Source organism: Bombus pyrosoma, linkage group LG11, assembly GCF_014825855.1.
Source record: "Bombus pyrosoma isolate SC7728 linkage group LG11, ASM1482585v1, whole genome shotgun sequence".
NCBI classification, from domain to species: Eukaryota; Metazoa; Arthropoda; class Insecta; order Hymenoptera; family Apidae; genus Bombus; species Bombus pyrosoma.
Window position 1 is genome coordinate 8,241,126 of NC_057780.1, and position 18,138 is coordinate 8,259,263.

At 34.6% G+C, this 18,138-nt stretch overlaps 3 protein-coding genes across 23 annotated transcripts in view; 1 reads left to right on the forward strand and 2 right to left on the reverse strand.

Moving 5' to 3' along the window:
* The window catches only part of LOC122572382 (calcitonin gene-related peptide type 1 receptor-like), a 160,713-nt gene that overhangs the window by 68,882 nt on the left and 73,693 nt on the right, over positions 1-18,138 (forward strand). The gene's annotated exons all lie outside the window — the stretch shown is intronic.
* Positions 218-9,952, reverse strand: LOC122572381 (UDP-glucosyltransferase 2-like). The gene is made up of 5 exons (XM_043737281.1): positions 8,737-9,952; positions 5,080-5,499; positions 3,977-4,208; positions 2,828-3,053; positions 218-2,472 (listed from the first exon to the last, which is right to left on the reverse strand). Exons 1-5 carry the CDS (start codon positions 9,136-9,138, stop codon positions 2,190-2,192), a joined length of 1,563 nt encoding a protein of 520 aa, XP_043593216.1. The 5' UTR covers positions 9,139-9,952; the 3' UTR covers positions 218-2,189.
* LOC122572386 (UDP-glycosyltransferase UGT5-like) lies at positions 11,972-17,549 on the reverse strand. 2 transcript variants are annotated; one of them, XM_043737308.1, is made up of 2 exons: positions 15,415-16,237; positions 11,972-13,992 (listed from the first exon to the last, which is right to left on the reverse strand). In XM_043737308.1, the coding sequence occupies exons 1-2, from the start codon at positions 15,561-15,563 to the stop codon at positions 13,704-13,706; spliced, it is 438 nt and encodes a 145-aa protein (XP_043593243.1). In that variant the 5' UTR covers positions 15,564-16,237; the 3' UTR covers positions 11,972-13,703. The 2 variants fall into 2 exon arrangements, with proteins under 2 accessions (XP_043593243.1, XP_043593244.1); XM_043737309.1 differs by lacking the exon at positions 15,415-16,237 and adding an exon at positions 16,303-17,549 and having other exon boundaries at positions 11,974-13,992.

Here is an 18,138-nt window from a genome sequence, read left to right on the forward strand (position 1 = left end):
GATAATACCAGAGAATAAAACGATCGAAGCGACCAGTATCGGTCTTTCGTTTTTTCAATTAGGTATTTAGTTTCATCGTAACAAATTGCATTGATAACTTTTAATCTTAGAATTAAATAACCTGATGTAATCCCTTTTAAATCAACCAGGATCAAACGATATCAGTTAAGAACTGGGTATAGTTCTAATGGGAAATACTTGTTAATACGAGCTTAGCTTCGTTTAATACTATGTATTTGTTTTATAAAATAGTTTTCATCTTAGTCAAATAAGTTATCATCTTATAATACCAATAAACGAGAAGATGATCGATAAGATGTAATACTATTCTTATGATCTTCCATATCTTCGTCGTACAATTCGTTAGTAACAGTTACGCGTTAATTTACTTTGTCATTTTCCGAAGGTATCGTTGATTGATATTTTATAGGAATTATGACATCTCGTCGTATACATTTCGTGATATCTGACAGTATAATCATACTCCCATAAACGAGAATATCGATAAGAAAAGTTCGTTATCAAAAACTTCTTCACGTGTGTTGGCGTTATTACGGTTTCTTCGATATCACGCAATAATTTATATCGACAGTCAAATAAACGTTGTAACAATCGAGTCGAAATAAAAATTTGAAATGTTTGCCACTTAATTAAAATTACGAAAGAACGAGGAACGACAATTTGCTTCTTTTCATTTGCATTTTTTCTGAAAAACTCGAGGATTAGTAGCAAATAAAATGCCTCACTGACGCTTAATTGTATATAGCGTGTCTCGGTATTTAGTTGACAGTGTGTAAACAGGAAAATTCCAGCGGATAAAAGCGTAGTGACTAGGGACACGTATCATCGATAAAAATATCCATTTTCGAAATTTTCACGCTGACGTTGCTTTTCCGAGCGTACACTTTCATAACGTTGAAAATTCTGAGAGGTAAAAATGCATTTGACACGAACTGTCAGCATCTAGAGGCAAGCGCATTTGCAACGATTAAACACGAAACGGTCATTGAACATTTTGTTTCAGTAAATCAGTATGAACGATATTTCACGAAATTCTTTCGCTCCGCGAGTTACGAAGTATTTTTCGATTTCCAAAATGTTACACCACGTCCTATATGACTTTGGAGCAGAAGAAAACATCGTTTTACATGTGTTCGTTCGTTCTTTGTTTTATGCTCGACAATTTTAAGTGCCCGATGCTGAGCAACAGAAGAAACATAATAACATAATTTTAAAATGATTAATTTCATAACCCTATTTACTTCTTAATTATTATTCTTACTATTAAAAGTATCTGATTGTCTTGAAAGATAAAAACTGCAATACGCAAACATGCACGTACTTCCTCTTCTTTATAATTTTTCTCACAGGTCTTTCTTCTACTTAATTTACGTTACTGTAAGAGTATAACAATATCAATACTAATAATAGGCTTTCGCTTATTGCGACCTTAATTCGTCGGATACAGAGACCTTGCTTATTTTTCACGCCAATGTTCTAATCATCTTTAGATCTATTCACTTAACTAGCAGTAAATATACATATTTTCTGTCTTTTTTCAATATTCATATATATATATATATAAACATATATATGAGTCGACTGTTTGCGATTCGATATTTTGTCTTGGCTGGTTAATATAGAATGGATTAATTCACAATTTAATTGCACTTACAAATTTTCCTAAGTAATAATATACCTGCATTGATACACTTCTATAAAATTAAAAAGAATTCTATATCTAGTATGATTAAAACTGGAAGCAAGCGATGATACGAGTACGTTGGTATATTATCGTTAAATTCAATTCGATTAATTAAATTTCCGTTTTGATAAAAAGGGTTTGTCTTTTAATAGCGAGACGAGATAAAACGTCGAGTTTAGCTAATCGTCGAACCGCCAACGGCTAATTATAAAAAACACGATTACAGGACGTGTTGCGTAAACAGTTCACTACGAGATGTTATCTTTTCATCGAACCAATCTTCTATGTACTATATCTATTCGAGTTTTCCTTTCGTTTCTTTTTTTTTTTGTCAAAAATAATATATATATTACGAAAAATATTTTTATCGCGTTTCCTTTTCTCTTTCAATGGAAAAAGGAGCAACGATTTCGTTGAACGAAACAAGATTTCACGTCATCAAAGTAATAAAAACAAAAGAAAAAAAATGAAAGGAAAGAAGTATTTAAGAAATTTTCTTCCTACGTAACGCCTTGGAATCCGAGTTACCAGTTAAATTAAACAGGAACTGAATCACGATCATTATAGTATAGAGAGCGACGATAATCGCAATCAGAATAAACGCTATAACATCCAATAGTTCCACTTGCCACCATGTCAAGTCCATGGCCGGTGATCTGAGCGCGTTTGCACCGTGTCTGATGATGTATTCGACCCAATAAATCGCGGTGTCCGCCGCACTTAACGGACGATCCACGAATTTTCTCGAGAGCTTCTTCGCAGTGTCCCTGAAATGCGTACAGACACTTGACGAACCTTGTAGACGTGCAATTAGACTCGTCACGATATCATGGCTCGCAGTTACTCAACATTCTCTTAGCTCGTGACACACGATAAACTAGTGCCAAAAATATGATACTAAATGACGAAAGATTTTCTTTGGTATAGGTATAAAATAGTTGAAAGATAAAATAGTAGGATAAAAAGAGAAAATACTTTTTCTAGAAAAAGTGCTATTATAAAGTCTGTCTCGAGTTGTTTGCCGAACTTAGAATATAGAAGAATTAAAATAGGAGCAACGAATGAACGCGATTAGGTGACTTATATACGCGTTTGAGGAAAAATTAGAAAGAGGAAAAATACCGATATTTTGGATCGTTCAAAATGCTATTCAGGGCGTGATCCATTTTCTCCTCGGTCAGAGTGTCAGTTTCTAATTCTACTGCAATATTGAGCCGGACGTAGGTGTTGATATTGATAAATTGATCAGCAAACAACGGTATACCGATCAGAGGGACACCGTATTGAATTGCCTCCTGGGTACCCATAAGACCACCATGGGTGATGAATGCCTTCACGTTCTTGTGTTCTGTAAAAAAGAAGAAAACAAATGTCTCGTTAGAACGAAGATTAAAAGGATGGTTAAAGGGAAGCTTCGTAATCTTTGCTTTATCTCTCGAAAGTTTATTACTTACGGAATTATTATAATTGAAATTTAAGTGAAATAAACGAAAATACATAGTCGGTTAACTACGTTATTTAATGTTCGGTAGCAGAAATACATGGAAAAACGGAGTATCGAAGATTGAATATTATTTAATTATTAAAAATAAGATAGCGTCGTTTGAGTCGATATATTTCTGTCATTGAAGATTGAATTTTCTGCATTCAAATTGCAGATGATGGAACGTTGTATGGACACTTGATCTTTAAATTTTAAAGGACGCTATTAGCTTTCTAATCGATTAAAACTTTTATCAAAAAATCTAGTTCTCTGATGATCATCAATGAATAAGCTGGTAGGATGTTATATCCTCAACAGAAGGAAACGAGAGGGAAAAGAAGAAATCTTTGACGCGTGTATCTTATTTACATCGTATCAAATACGCTACAAAATAATCTTTTAATTCTATAAAATTCTAATAACGCTAGAATATAAATGTGTTGCATGAAAGATGCGTGCGTGAATTAATCGACGAATAGAATTGAAAATAGAAACCATATTTTGTCTAGTCGCAACGTTGCATCGAGCTGGACATTTGACAATCAATTTTAATATCGAATATATTTATCCGTAATTCTGTTCCTACGTAAAGTAATCTTTTAATCCTACAAATATCTTTTGACGAAATCAAAAATGAACGAATTAAAATTCCTGTAGAACTTTAATGGACTTTACCTTAATAGACTTTTATCCTTAACGGGTCTTACCCTTAATGGACCTTACAAATCTTATCTGTCTAAGTACTTTTCTTCTCTCGGTTTCTAACACGTTCAGCGATGATTACTTACTGAGAACTTTGACTTGTGGTACCCATGGTAAGACATGAACGTTCTTCGGCAGACCAGGCGGAAGTTCGTCCGATTTTGCGATTTTCATCAAAACACGGACAGGTGATATTTTACTCAAAGAGTTGTAGAAGATGTTAAGGAGTTTTATTGGGAAGGATTCGATCTTTACCATCGAGCCAAACGAGAAATAAACGAATCCATGTGTGCTCTCGTTCATCCATTTCTCCAGACTCTGAAAATTATTTTCCCATTACAATATCTCGTTATGTCGAATGTTGTTATATCTCGTGATGTTTCAAACGAAAATGTTAATTCGTCTGAAACACGATCGATAATTACCGCCACACGACATCTACGTTGATTGCTATCAAACTTTGCAAACATAGCTAAAAACTACGTTTCAGTGTTTTATTTTACAGAGCGTATAACTATTATCATTGCTATTCTAACATTTTAGCTTACTGTTGCGATTGTTTTTAAATATATAGTCGCGCTGCAAAAGGTAAACGAATTTGTGAAGTCAAATCACCAAAAATTCTCTGTGACAGTTGATTCTAATATTCTAGCCAGTAGAAAAATAAAAAAGAAGAAAAAAGAAAGACACCAAAAAATTTTAATTTATGATGCATTAATTCAAATAGTATAAAATTATACAGTATACGAATTGATTACATATTAGATATACTACACTTAAATTTCCAATATTCAATAAAAATTCAAATGCAATAAATTTTAATTTATATAGTACTTGAATTGAATTGATTCGGATAAGCGAGTCTCTTTCAAAATTCTTTATGTGACTAAATTTAAGAAAATTTGTTTCTACATCTTCCGATTCTCAAGATATTCTACGAAATATAGTTACGATCTTTCGATCACTATCTTTATCCCTTCGACACGAACGAATGCCGATAGAAGGGCAGATACTATTTGTTAAATATTTTTCTCTATGATCTAGCGAGTTCTCCTATCAGCCGTGAAAGAATTCGTAATGCAACAGGTAAATAGAAGAAGATTCGTACATCGAATCTATCTATATATCTAGATATCATACGTATTAGCCGGACGTAAAGAGAAAGACAAAAGTAAAGAAATAAAATTACTAGTGGTAATTCGACTCCTTCGTCTTGTATGTGCAATCCTCCGACCTCGATGTACGCAGGAGTAGTGTGCTTGATTCCATTTATCGAAATATGCGAGTTACCGAGGATTATAGATATCTTCTTCTCCACTTCTCTGATATCGGGCGCGTCAGGGCTAACGTATTTTCTTAGAATATCCGTCTGTTTTGTGGTTTTTGCTTTGAAATACCATTTCGTGTAAACGGTGTTCACAAAATTGTACATTCTCTGCCAGAAGTTCATATTCTGCGGGTAGGCGATTAGATTGCTTGGCGCGAACGCCAAATTTTCCGGATTCGCTATGCAATCGTAGATCCATGGATAAAGGACAGAGGAGCTCACTCCTATCACTGGCACCTTTAAGATATCACCAAATATCGCGAAACACTGTGCGCCGAATACCTGAAACAGGTTGAACAAACGGGTGAGATTTATTTCCATGGAATTCTTACAATTGAAATTTACAATTTTCCTTTCTTTCGATCTTTTCGAAAGGGTTTGATGGTTAGAAAGTACCGAAGAAAGATGCAATTACACAGGGTGCTAGTTTAGATGTTCTAAACGAATCTTCATCCAATTGAATCTTTATTCTGATAAAAGCGTTGAAACAAGGGTTTAAGTAAATCATCGCGGGATTATTAGCTTCGTATAAAGGTGTTTAATATCGTATCTAAGTTTTCAATTTAAGGAGAATTTAAAAAGAAATCGGATATTACTCGTAAAAGTAATATCACTTCTGGAAGCAATATTTCATTCTATTTTATTCTATTCAACTATTTTATTCTATTTTATTCTATTCAACTATTTTATTCTATTTTATTATATTCAAATGTTTTTGTCTATTTTATTCTATTCAACTATTTTATTCTATTTTATTCTATTCAACTGTTTTATTCTATTTTATTCTATTCAACTATTTTATTCTACATTTTTCAATAATTTCGCTTTTCTATCTGAAAAGTAACGAGAATTCGAAGCATGGAATAATTCGTACAGTTATTAAAAACAATAGATATCTTATTGCAACGTTTCTTATATAACTATTTACAACATTTCTATGACATTATGAATTTAGCGTGGCCGTGACTTTGCATCTTCTAATCTTTCCAACATTCTTTACGATTACTCAACTATCGGGAAGGGAAAAGAATTGCTCCTTAACTGGAGAGCAAAATATAGTTTACGTCTGAAAAATTACAATCAGATTGCGTGACAATAGAAAAACGGAAGAAAACGGAGAACTTCATTGACGATATTTTATCAAGAAATGATTCAGCATCAAGCGGCATTTGTGATAAGTGGCATTTATTGCTACTAAATGATGACAGCTTTAGATAAACGCAGATGAGTGGAAATGACTTTACATAAAGTCACTGGACTGAAGTCTTCGTGCAATAGAAGTTATGTAATCGTATTTATCTGTTATCGTTCGTTTGCTAGAAATATTACAATTTCTTTGAAAACTTTAAAAAACGTGTCTAAAACGTGTCGAAAAATGTGAGCTATGGCGAGTATACTCGTCAAACAAGAGTATGCGTGGCTGTTATAGCATAGAATTAAGTTGTAACGAAATTTTCTGTACAAATGAATAAAGTTTCGTGATTTAAAGAACATAAATATAGATTATGTCTGATCGAAATTATTAACAGGAAATGGTAATTTAAAAAGAATTTTTTAAACAGATGTAATTATGCTATTCTGACGTATAAATTAAAATATCTTGAGAATATATTTATACGTGTCATAAAATGATTTATCGGTTTTTAATTCAATATAATTAAGGTACTTTAACTAAGATACGGTTTAATTAAGGTACTAAAATATCTTGTAATTATATCGTCAAAGACGACAATGTATTTTGAAATATCGAATTATCAAGATATCGCAAGGATGGCCTAATTAATAGTCCGTTGCCTGGAAGATTTAATGTCTGAAGTATATTGGCGAGCAATAAACTGATGGAAAGAGGTGCGGACGAAGGATATTGCTTTCAGGGAATAATTGTAAGTTGAACGAAGAACGAACAGACCGGTTAGTGGTGATTTTGATAGCGTTTCCTTATAACGAGATAACGAGCTAAATTGTAGGTCTACTTTGAGCAATAGGTCTTCATCGACTAATTCTGCTTCCAATTTACGAACGACACTTTAGACTGGAATACGAAATAACCACGAGATCTCTTACTCGCCCTATAACTATGTGTAACGAATCCTCTATTTTTATTTATAGAAATTAGTAATTAGTAGAATATTTATGCGATTTTATCTTTATCTTCTTACTTACTTTTTCCCCTCTTTCTACGCGTTATTTCATTTTATAATTATCGTCGGATTTAGCAATCTACTGTTACAATGTAACAATCCTACACATGTTTGACAAATGTTTGTTTTAATATAAACAAGTAATTTATTTATCTGCCACAGACAGTCAAATGTGCATTTCATGATCAATTTAATTTCCATTGAAATTCTAATACGTAGATAATCTAACACCTTCTTCTCGTCCGTATATATTCTAAAAAATTTTAGAAACAACCATAATTGCTTAATGATTCGTAAATATTAATTGCGATATATATTGCAACTGAAATCGTTACGTTTCGAACTGTCGAAATCTACTGTATAAATGTATGCGACATATGACGTAAATGACAATTATCTAACAACAAATCTTCATACTTATTTGATGTCCGATTCTAATCCTACATAATATTTTAATTATAAATGCGATATGTTCTCCGTATCGTAATCTCGAGACCTTTCTTTTATCAAAGCTATATCTTTTGAAAGTTATAATTTCGAACGAAGAAAAGTCCCTGGCAAATAATGTAAAACTTTATGCGCTGCATAATACGCGCGAACTAAGAATAACATTTATATTCTATCCACGTTCGTTATATATGTGTTTGGCGTACAGTTGATTTCAATATATTTCTAAACGCTATAATCTAGAATAACCTAGATGGTTTATTTCATTTCATCTCTCCTCCTCTAAAGCTCCTCTCTAGCGATCTTTTTCACTTTCTTCTTGTAGTCGAAGTTTCTTGTCAAAGAACCTTCGCCTTTATTTCGCAAGTTTACTATTAAATTATCTATTCGTAATAAATTACCGAGCACTGAGAAAATTAGGAAAATTTGCAATTTCAAACGTGCATATTTCAAAAGTATATCTCTTCAAAAAAAAAGTACATAATATAGCAAAAGCGTATCCTTTAGTATTGTTAATAATGCTAGTAACAGAATTACGCTTTACCTTTTATCTTTTATTACATTTCACGATATTTCGATATTTCAATAAATTATTCCATTAAATTCTATTTTATTTTATATATTTAACTGTATTCAGTGATCGGATGAAATTGAAGATCACAGGAGAACAGAAACGCTGAGTTATAGATCTTTTGTATCTCATAGCGGAACAATTTTTAAATCTCCTAAGCTGTCGATCGATCCGAACTATTACGAACATAATATTCTTCTTCGCTCTTAGAACTAACTACACGGCTAATCTGCTACAATTTTGAAATACCTACCGATAAAGCGATCCACTTTCTAAGATAGGAATTTCATTATTCTCGTAAATAAAATGATATCATTGAACAAGGACTTTTCTCACGCGATATTTTATTATAATTCATACCTCCATTATGACCGCGTCGTAGGGTGGATCGTTAGGCGGGTTTCGTATAAGTTGCTGCATCTGTGGGTGGCTGAAAAATTCACAAATATTGTTTCCTGCCAAAGTAGCCACGACATCAGTAGGCGAGTTCGCAAACAACGTCTTTATTTCGTCGTAAGTCATATTGTTCATAAATTGTCTCGTTGTCGGTAGCACGATTAAATCGTTGTAATTCGGATACGGCTTCGTCAAAGGGAACGTACTGATCACATCGACTTGATGTCCTCTCTTAGCCAGAATCTTCATTAATTGTTCGAACATCATGAAGTGACTCTTTCCATTGAAGGGAAACACGCCTAATATTCGATAGCCGTGACATATCGATAATATCGTGCAAATTAACACCACTGGCAACAGCTTCATTTTCCAAACACTTTCTAAGAGATTCGTTTCACTTGAAAATTGTTCAATTAGTTAATAACAGAAGTTTACCATCAGTCGCGCAATTGAATTTTTACGAAGCTTCAAAATACGGAAAATAATAAGGGACGTATGAATTTTTAACAGATTTTATCGGAACTACGGTAATTTACGAAGCTTCTACGAGTTATCCTTTACAAGTCCTCGAAATACGAAAACGATGAGAGACGAGTCAAGTTTTCACGTATCGCAATAGCGCGTCGACTTGATCTTGTGGTTCACACGGTTTAATTCAGAATCGACATCATCGTCGTACACTTCACTACAAATAGCCACTGTTTTGAAAAATATTTCGCTGACCGGGGAAAGATTGCAATCCTGCAATCACTGGTTCCCAAAGAGAGCAACTTTTTATCTTCGATTCTAGCGAAGTTCCTCGACGTCCAGTGAACGACGTCGATCGATATAAAACGTTAATAGATGATGAACTATCGATCACTGAGCTTTATTATTGTATAATCAATTATCTATATGATTTGAAGCATCAGAGATAAATTCGATCCTCCAATGGTCGATTTCTCTCACAATCTAAAATGCAATACGCGGTCAACAAGTAGAGAAATTTTCCAATCGTTGTTTATACTATCATTTCTTGTTAAAAACAGTTGCCGAGTGGAATTTCATCGATTACGCTTATCCGTGAACACGCATCTTCCTTCCGCGCTGTTGATCACGTTCTGTGCGGACCGTCGGCTAACCGTGTATTCGAGTTGGATGATCACGATAAACTGTCCCAGTCGCTTCGACCTGATCACTTACAAAATTTTCTCGAGTAACGTTCGTGTTTTCGGCCTCTTCAAATCATCTGACGAGTATTAAACGCAGCTTTATAAACGCCGCTTCGATACTGGCTTATTGCGTTTGTATTGTAATCTTCCAGGGTCAAGGAAACGCGTATGTATAGGTAGGCAAAACTTGAAACGGAGCCATTGTAAAGAGTAGTTATTGCTCGGTCGCCAATAAGTTATGTCACTCGTGACGATACTGATTGCATATTGCACATGATGAAGTTCGATGCATCAATTTAGAAAATTGTATAGATTATTAGGTTAAAGTATTGAATCGTCGTGAATCAAAATTATATATATATATATATATATATATCGTGTTGCTCATAGATAGAGAGATAGAATTACAACAATCTGTTGATAAGTTTGTCATTGGAGTTTGTCATTGTATATTAAATGAGCTATTATAGAACAGGAGGCTAATAGATATCCGCGTAACTCGATGGCTATTCGTTTCCCTTGATACTTTTAAATGAAACGAATAAAATTTATTTCGATCTTTTGGTTCTGCTGAGTAGGAGAATTGCATTTTGTTCGCGGAGAAATTTACAGTTTCTTGAAAATTCGTAATAATCTGATTAGCATCTTGATTGGGAACTTTGCAAGAATATAATTAGAGTTTGGGAAAGTTTGCGCTAGAAAATAGAAGGATCGTCACGTTGAGAGACGCAGAGGTATGATATGTACTTTACTTTCTGAAAATTTTGATTTTTTCTAAGTTTTCCTTTTGAATCAAGGAAACTACGTACAAGTGTTATTATAAGTTTCTCGATGATTATCGATAATTAACGCTAATAATTAATTTGAAAAATTGCCTAGGCCAAAGGAAATTTATAAAATTTACATATATATGTCGGGTTAACATTAGAATTTTGGGCGCGTAACAATTTTTCATTTGAATTAGCCCTCGTTCTGCACAACAGAAATTATATTTACACGTATAAATATAACTTTTATAAAATTTAACGAATAATAAGTTTAACGAACGCTATTAACAATATTCTTGGCTTCAAACGAATCCACGGACAACAGGGAAAACTCTTTGTACAATAGATTATATTTTGAAACACAAAATGACGTTAGCTGTGACGCTCGGTACTTTCCGACTGACTGACCCGACGATATCAGTAAACTCTGCAAGGTGATCGTAATAAAAGACCGATACGGTCACATTTGTAAATTGCATATTGATCAGGGACATCAACAAAATTCCTGGCGTCGTTACTAGGCAGACCCGCGTAGAGCCGACATTGCTTCTGGCCGGAGCTTGTCTGTTAATACAGCGTGTCCCTCGATATCGATACTTCGTCTGTTAGGTAAAAACGTTCATCCCGTGACCGTGGCTACGTTCGGCGACAGGATGTGTCACCTCGAGCCCAAGTATTGGGGTTCTTCCCAAAATTCCAAAAGAAAGGCCCGATGTCCCTACATCTCCGACATATATATGTGTTATTATTACTTTTGTATACTCACACAACTGCCAATAATTATGTAGTATCGCGGACATAAGGCTTGGGAATTAGCGGGTGAACCACATACAATGTCGCGAGAGCACGAGGCGTTTTTAAACCATAAACAATGTCCCGAGAACCGAGGTGTCGATGGGCCGGTAAATGTATCGTCGGTCCTTCAAATGAATAGTTTCATAGAAAAGGTCTATGTGGCTTTGGCCACGAGCGGTCGCAGAACACGTGTGTGGTGGGTCTACGGGAAGACAGAAGACATGCGAGAGCAGGGCAGTTTTTAGTTGAGAAGTCGGAGAGTGCGAGTTGCGTTGTGGATATAGTGCTGTTAGCGTTGTCGAGAGAGTGTGGCCCGCGTGAGAGAGAACGTTGGATCCGTTGAGTCGAAAGTTGTCTAGATTGTAGCCTGTTATTGCGATTAGTTCATATTAAACTATCATCGTTTTTCTGTCTATAGATACTACAAATATGTAAATAGACTACAAATATTAGGATATAATAACATTATATTCTATTGAAGATACTACAATTATGTCAGCTATAAGTCTCACTTTACGGCCAATGAGAAACGCAAAGACTGTACAGAATGGTAGAAAGGGAGGCTCAGAAATTTTTAAGTAGATGGTATTTACTAAATGACGGAAAATGGTCTTGAACGATAATCAGTTTCGGAAATGAAACAACGATAAGTCTCGAAAGACAAACAACGAGAGGAAAGACTAACGTCTTTTAAATACTAAACAATTTTTCCTTTTGATCGAAGCTCGTGATCCTCTCGCTTTATGATTTAATCTATTATATATAAGAATAATGAATTATCCTGCTATTGTCGTTTCTTTTTTATCTACAAAAGTCTTTTACATTTTCCCTTTCTTTTTCCCATGCAGCTACGCCTAACGTTCACTCACACTTGACAACATAACGCCATCTCAGAAATTACGTGTTTTAACTGTTTCACAGATATTTCATATTTTCAGATATAACTTGTTACGCCACATTGACCTATGATACACGATAATTTCTATTTTAATACTTAAATTTAATAATAACGATTTTATCGGATGAAGCTTCACTCATGCGTTAACGCTTCCGTTATTTCTTTATTCGATTTTGACTCTGGCATAGTATTCGAATTGCAAAGTATTCGGCTACAGCGACACACGTTTCAGGAATTTTTCAGGTTGTTGAAGCGGAAAACTCGTTCTTCACGGAAATAAGGCGCGACGAATTTGTTAACGTTGACTGTTGTTGATTGATAAAAGTGTAACTCGTACATTTTTTTTAATGGATGATATTTATTGCACCATGCTTAAATAAAGTGTAACGTATTATTATTAACGAATTACGATAAAATTGTTCATATCCTTACGAACATCGAGCCCCTTTTTCTGTTTTCGTCCGGTAATTTTCATTTCTAACGTATCAGACATTTTCTTCTACGTGGCACTTTAAAATTCGTTAACGATCACTTTCTACAAATTGATCGCTACTGTCCGATTTTGGATCGTTCTGCTGTGAATACATCGGCCGTAAGAATAAACGACAAGCGGAGTAAAACTTCTCAGTTGTATCTCTGCAACAAGACACCTCACAGAATTCATATTTTGACAGACCAGTTTATAAAAACTAGTCAGTTAAAATAGTTAAACAATATAAATCTACAGAATTAAATGTAAATTCCATCGATTCTCGCATAACCGCCTATCGCTTGCCGCTTATCCGTTATTCTTCCGTATAACCACAGTTTCACGCGAATTTTCAAAACCAAAAACATTTTAACCCAAAGATCGTAATTACTATGCAATTCTTATAGATCCTTATAGAAATCCTTAGATCGGATAGATTATATCGTTCTAAAATTAAAAACGTAACGTGAACCGTCTGTTAAATAAACAACATTTATTTTTATCTGTGCCACTGTCAACTCCAAGCAGCGATACATTAACAAGTTCTTTATTTTTCTTTTTTTTGTTAATTACACCTTTACAATTTATATGCTAAAATAGGATGTAATTTGCTGTTGATAGACACACAAGGACACGTAAGACAATGTTCAAATAAATATATCGTTGTTTTACCAGAAGCAAATTATTGTTATCAATTTGGTTTGCATTAATACCGACACGTTCATACGAAAAAAGGTGAAAAAGAATAACATAATTTTTTTAAAAGGGTACAGTCTATTTAAAATTATTGAAGAAAGAAACGAGACACGTATCGTAATTCACGTTGGCCTATTTAATTTTCCGAAAAGGACTCAATTTAACTTGTTTTCCCGTTCGGCGGTACTTTCAGTTTTTAATTTATAGAAATTTGTAATTGCGATTTTAACGAGAATGAATAACAGATAGAGGGCGAGAATGAAGCACGCGATTAGAACAACGATGACGTCGATTAAGTTTAATTTCCACCAGGGAATGTCCACTGGGGGAGATTTCAAAGAATTTGGCCCATTTCTGATCACGTACTCGATCCAATAAATTGCGGTATCCAAAGGGCTCAATGGTCGATCTCTGAACTTTCGCGACATTCTTCTCGCAGAATCTCTGAAACGTGGAATAAGAGAAGGAATAGTTAAAATTTTGGAGAACTTTTGCCTTCGTTATCTGATAAATGTTTCTGACAAGTATCCATTACAACTTTATGTAAATTCTTACGTGAGCTGATTAATCAATTTCTCAACTTTTGTTGATATAAGAATTTACATAAAGTTAGATGGGGAAAGGAAACGACAATGAAAGTACAATTTTAAATTAAATTTTGAAACCGGTCATTCGACCGGCCCTGGTAAGCTTAGCGTTGATCAAATTTTAGACTCTAAGGTGACCAAAGAAATCATTAAATCGAACGTATCTCATCTTAGGAAGAAAGATACGTCTTTCTATCTTGTAATGCAGATATTGTTTCCTAAAGTTTTATATTCGGAATATTCAGCAACCTCGTACGAATGGGAATACAATTTTGATGGAACTTGCTCCTCTGGATCTTTAGAAAATGAATCGAAACGGACGAAAATACCGACAGAAATTCAACACTTACCAGAATATCACTTACCAAAGATTCATATATTTCTAATACTAAAATTTCAGAAAAAATTACACGAAACATTATCTACAATTAGAAAGATCCGTCTAGTTTCGAAATTGACGATTAAAAGATAACAAGATGATCTTTTTCTAACTTTGTTCAATCACGAAAACTTAGAAAACTTATAAAAATGAATGGGTTGAAATTTGATTATGTAAACCATGAGAGGACATTGATAACAATGTTAATAATGTGTTATCGTGGACAGATTGCTTAAGAATTATCGGATGAACCATAAACGATATTGCGAAAACGCGTAAGTACCGTCGGGCCGAAAGGGTCTAGAAATTTCAATGGGCCGAGCGGCCCATCAATGTGTCGTCGGTCCTTCAGTCGAATTCGATTGCAGGACACGTACGTGGTGGGGCTATGAGAAAAGACAAAGGGATGCTTAAGGGCGAAGGGGTGTTGACGAATTAACAGGCAGTCGAGAACTGAGAGTCGAGTTGTGAGGAGTCGTAAGTTGAGAGTCCAGATGAGGGAGTCGAGTTGTGAGTCGAGATGCGAGCAGTCGAGAGTTGAATTGCCGAGTTGTTATGAGTTGTAAGCTATTAATTATGAGTTGTGAATTATCCATTTAGTCGTCTTAGCTGTAGCACATTACTGTATTTATTGGGTTGGCAACTAAGTGCGGATTTTATAATTACCACCTAATGACAAAACCGGCAATCACTTAGTTGCCAACCCAATAATTCACGTTAAACAATCATCGTTTTCATTATAAATAGATCCATATATCAATAAACTTATCGTATAGGCTAGAAATCATTGGAAACCCTAATTTCAAATATTTCTGAGTAAATAAAATCCTCTAATAACATTATCGTTAACAAATATGTGTAACGATATTAAAAAGATAGTAGAAAATATTATTAATTTACCTATATTTAGGGTCGTGTAAAAGTGCATTTAGCGCGATATCCATGGAACGTTCATCGAGATCCTCTAAAAGTAATAACACTCCCATATTCTTATGAACCGTGATATTGATGTTTCTCATCTGATCCGAGAACACCGGTATTCCTATCATTGGAACTCCATAGTGGATTCGATAGTACTTCGAGAAATTCGATAATACTTTGTCATATTTCGTATGAAAGAGCAGACATTAAATCCGTTGAGATTTGCTCAACCCTCATTGAGACTCTTAACTGTGAAATTTTCGCGAACGACGCGTGCAAGCCCAGCAACGTGTCCGATGGCAAGGTTTCGATGTTCAACAACGAACCTAGCGTGAAGTACATTAATCCGTGGCTGGCCGTTTCCAGCCAATCGTTCATTTCCTAAATTGGAACACGAAGAACTAAAGGAGATACGATTTGTTGTACGTTACGTAAGCCCGCGAAGCTTACTTCCGATTTATATCGGTTCATAGATTTTTCCTACGATAGTCGACGTAACACGAGCGAAATGAAAAAGTTCCTTCAACGATACGAAAGGGGGTAAGATTCTGAATATTATTGTCACGATCGTACGTCAAGCTGGCCAAGTCATAAATTCGAGAAATAAATTCCAGTTGTTTATAAATAATTTATATTCGCCCATGCGTTCTTGTCTATGGCAATTACTTTTTAATTTCAAATATCCTTTCGCGAACAAAATTAACGAAATCTTCCGACGGCGACGATATACGAGCTGGTGAAATTGGAATTTTCATAGGACGAATCGCAATATATGGGACGTTTAAATGACAAACTAGAAAATGAAAGAAATAACAGAAAGAGATAAAAATACAACAATAGGAGTTATCAGTCTCTGTATGAACCTACCAGGGACGACGTGCATTCGTCGCCTTGAATATGTAATCCTGCAACTTCGATCACCGCCGGATCAAGAGACCTAATCCCGTGAAAAGAATAGTGCGAGTTCACCAAAGCCAGGGACACGTTCCTTTCCAATTGTCCGACATCTTGCAAATCCGCAGCCAAATATTTTCGCATTGTTGATCGGACGTATACTGGCGAAATATCAGCGTTTCTTTGAAGTTTACGAATAGGTTGCGAACTCGAACGAAAAATGTGTCGAGAACCGCGTTCTCCACTACGGCTCCGAGAAAAAAGGCGAAATTGAATGGGCTGCTCGTAAAATGGTCCACGTAAGGCGCCTCCAGGAAGCTTATAACGATGGCCACCTGTGTTTCCAGAAGTTGGCCGAGACCTAAGTAGCACGGCGACCCAAGGTACTGCGGACGAATGGATACTCTTAGCGATGAAATTTCAACTTCTTGATTGTCAAATCGGAGATCGAGCTGTGGATCTCGAAGTGTATTAACAGATCTAATTAACGCATGCTGTTCGATCGCGGTTACACAACGGACATTAGAAAAATATTGAAAATCGAAAACGATACTCGTGAAATCGTGAACTCGAGCGAAAACATTAACAACGTAATTGCATTCGTCGAAAAGATTGAAACGTATGCCCAACTATGGAAGTGGAGATACTAAATGTATACATGTATATAAGTTTATAACGATATATGTTTTCTAATTATATGTATCATGTAAAACTATAGATAAGCATACGGATAGAAAAATTGTCCAGTCTTTATTTATGCTGCGACATAGATAAATGTAACTGTGTCAGGTCGCTTATGACTTTGATGGTCGACGCGATTATAAGTGTTAAATAAATAAAAAAAAAATTCTAATTAATGTGATATCAAAAAAAATAATACATATTTCACAATTAACTTTATCATTATATTAATATAATATAGATACTGATATTATAAAAATATATTTGAATGCTATCCAACAATTATGTATTTAACACTGGAACTAGCAGAATGACCGTATCACAATTTTTCATAGAAACTTTATAGACTTAAAACAATGCGTTTATCGAGGATTTGAATAATTTTTGATAAAATATATGGATAATACGAATAGGAGTTTTATGCTTCAGTCATAACGTTAAACATTTATCTTGTTTACGTTTAATTACCTCACTGATTATGAGATTATCATATGGTGGGTCTTTGGGTGGATTTTTAACGAAATTTTCCATCTCTTTGTGGCATAATAATTCACAGAAATCTCCACCATATTTTGCTGCTGTGTAATACGTTATCGCTGTTTGTTCTAGCGTGTTGTACGTTGAAGCTGTTCGCTACATCTTCCCTCGTTCCATTTAAATCGATAATATCCGCGTAATTAGCGATCGGGACTTTCGTTGGGAAGTGGCTGATCGTATCGACCTTGTGCCCTTTCTCTGCAAGTCCTTTGCACAGGGCATGGAATATTCTGAAGTGACTTTTTCCATTGAACGGGAAGAGACAGAGAATTCGTCGTAAGCGTCGTTTACGCGAATAAAAAGAGCCACCAACAGTAGGAACAGTATTTTCTGACATTTCATTTCATTCTCTTTCTCTTTTCCAGATATTTGTAAAGGATATTCAATTGCCTTTTAAGCGTTTTCCAATCTTTTAATAAAATTAAATTTATCTGTATTAAATTTTAATCAAATATCGACAGATATTGTGGAAATGTAACAATTTATTTAAAATGAACATATGAAAACTCGGAATCGGAAAGTTTGGAAATTTGAAAACCTGATAACTTGGCAGTGTAGAAAATTAGAAATTTACAAATCAGAAGCTTGGAA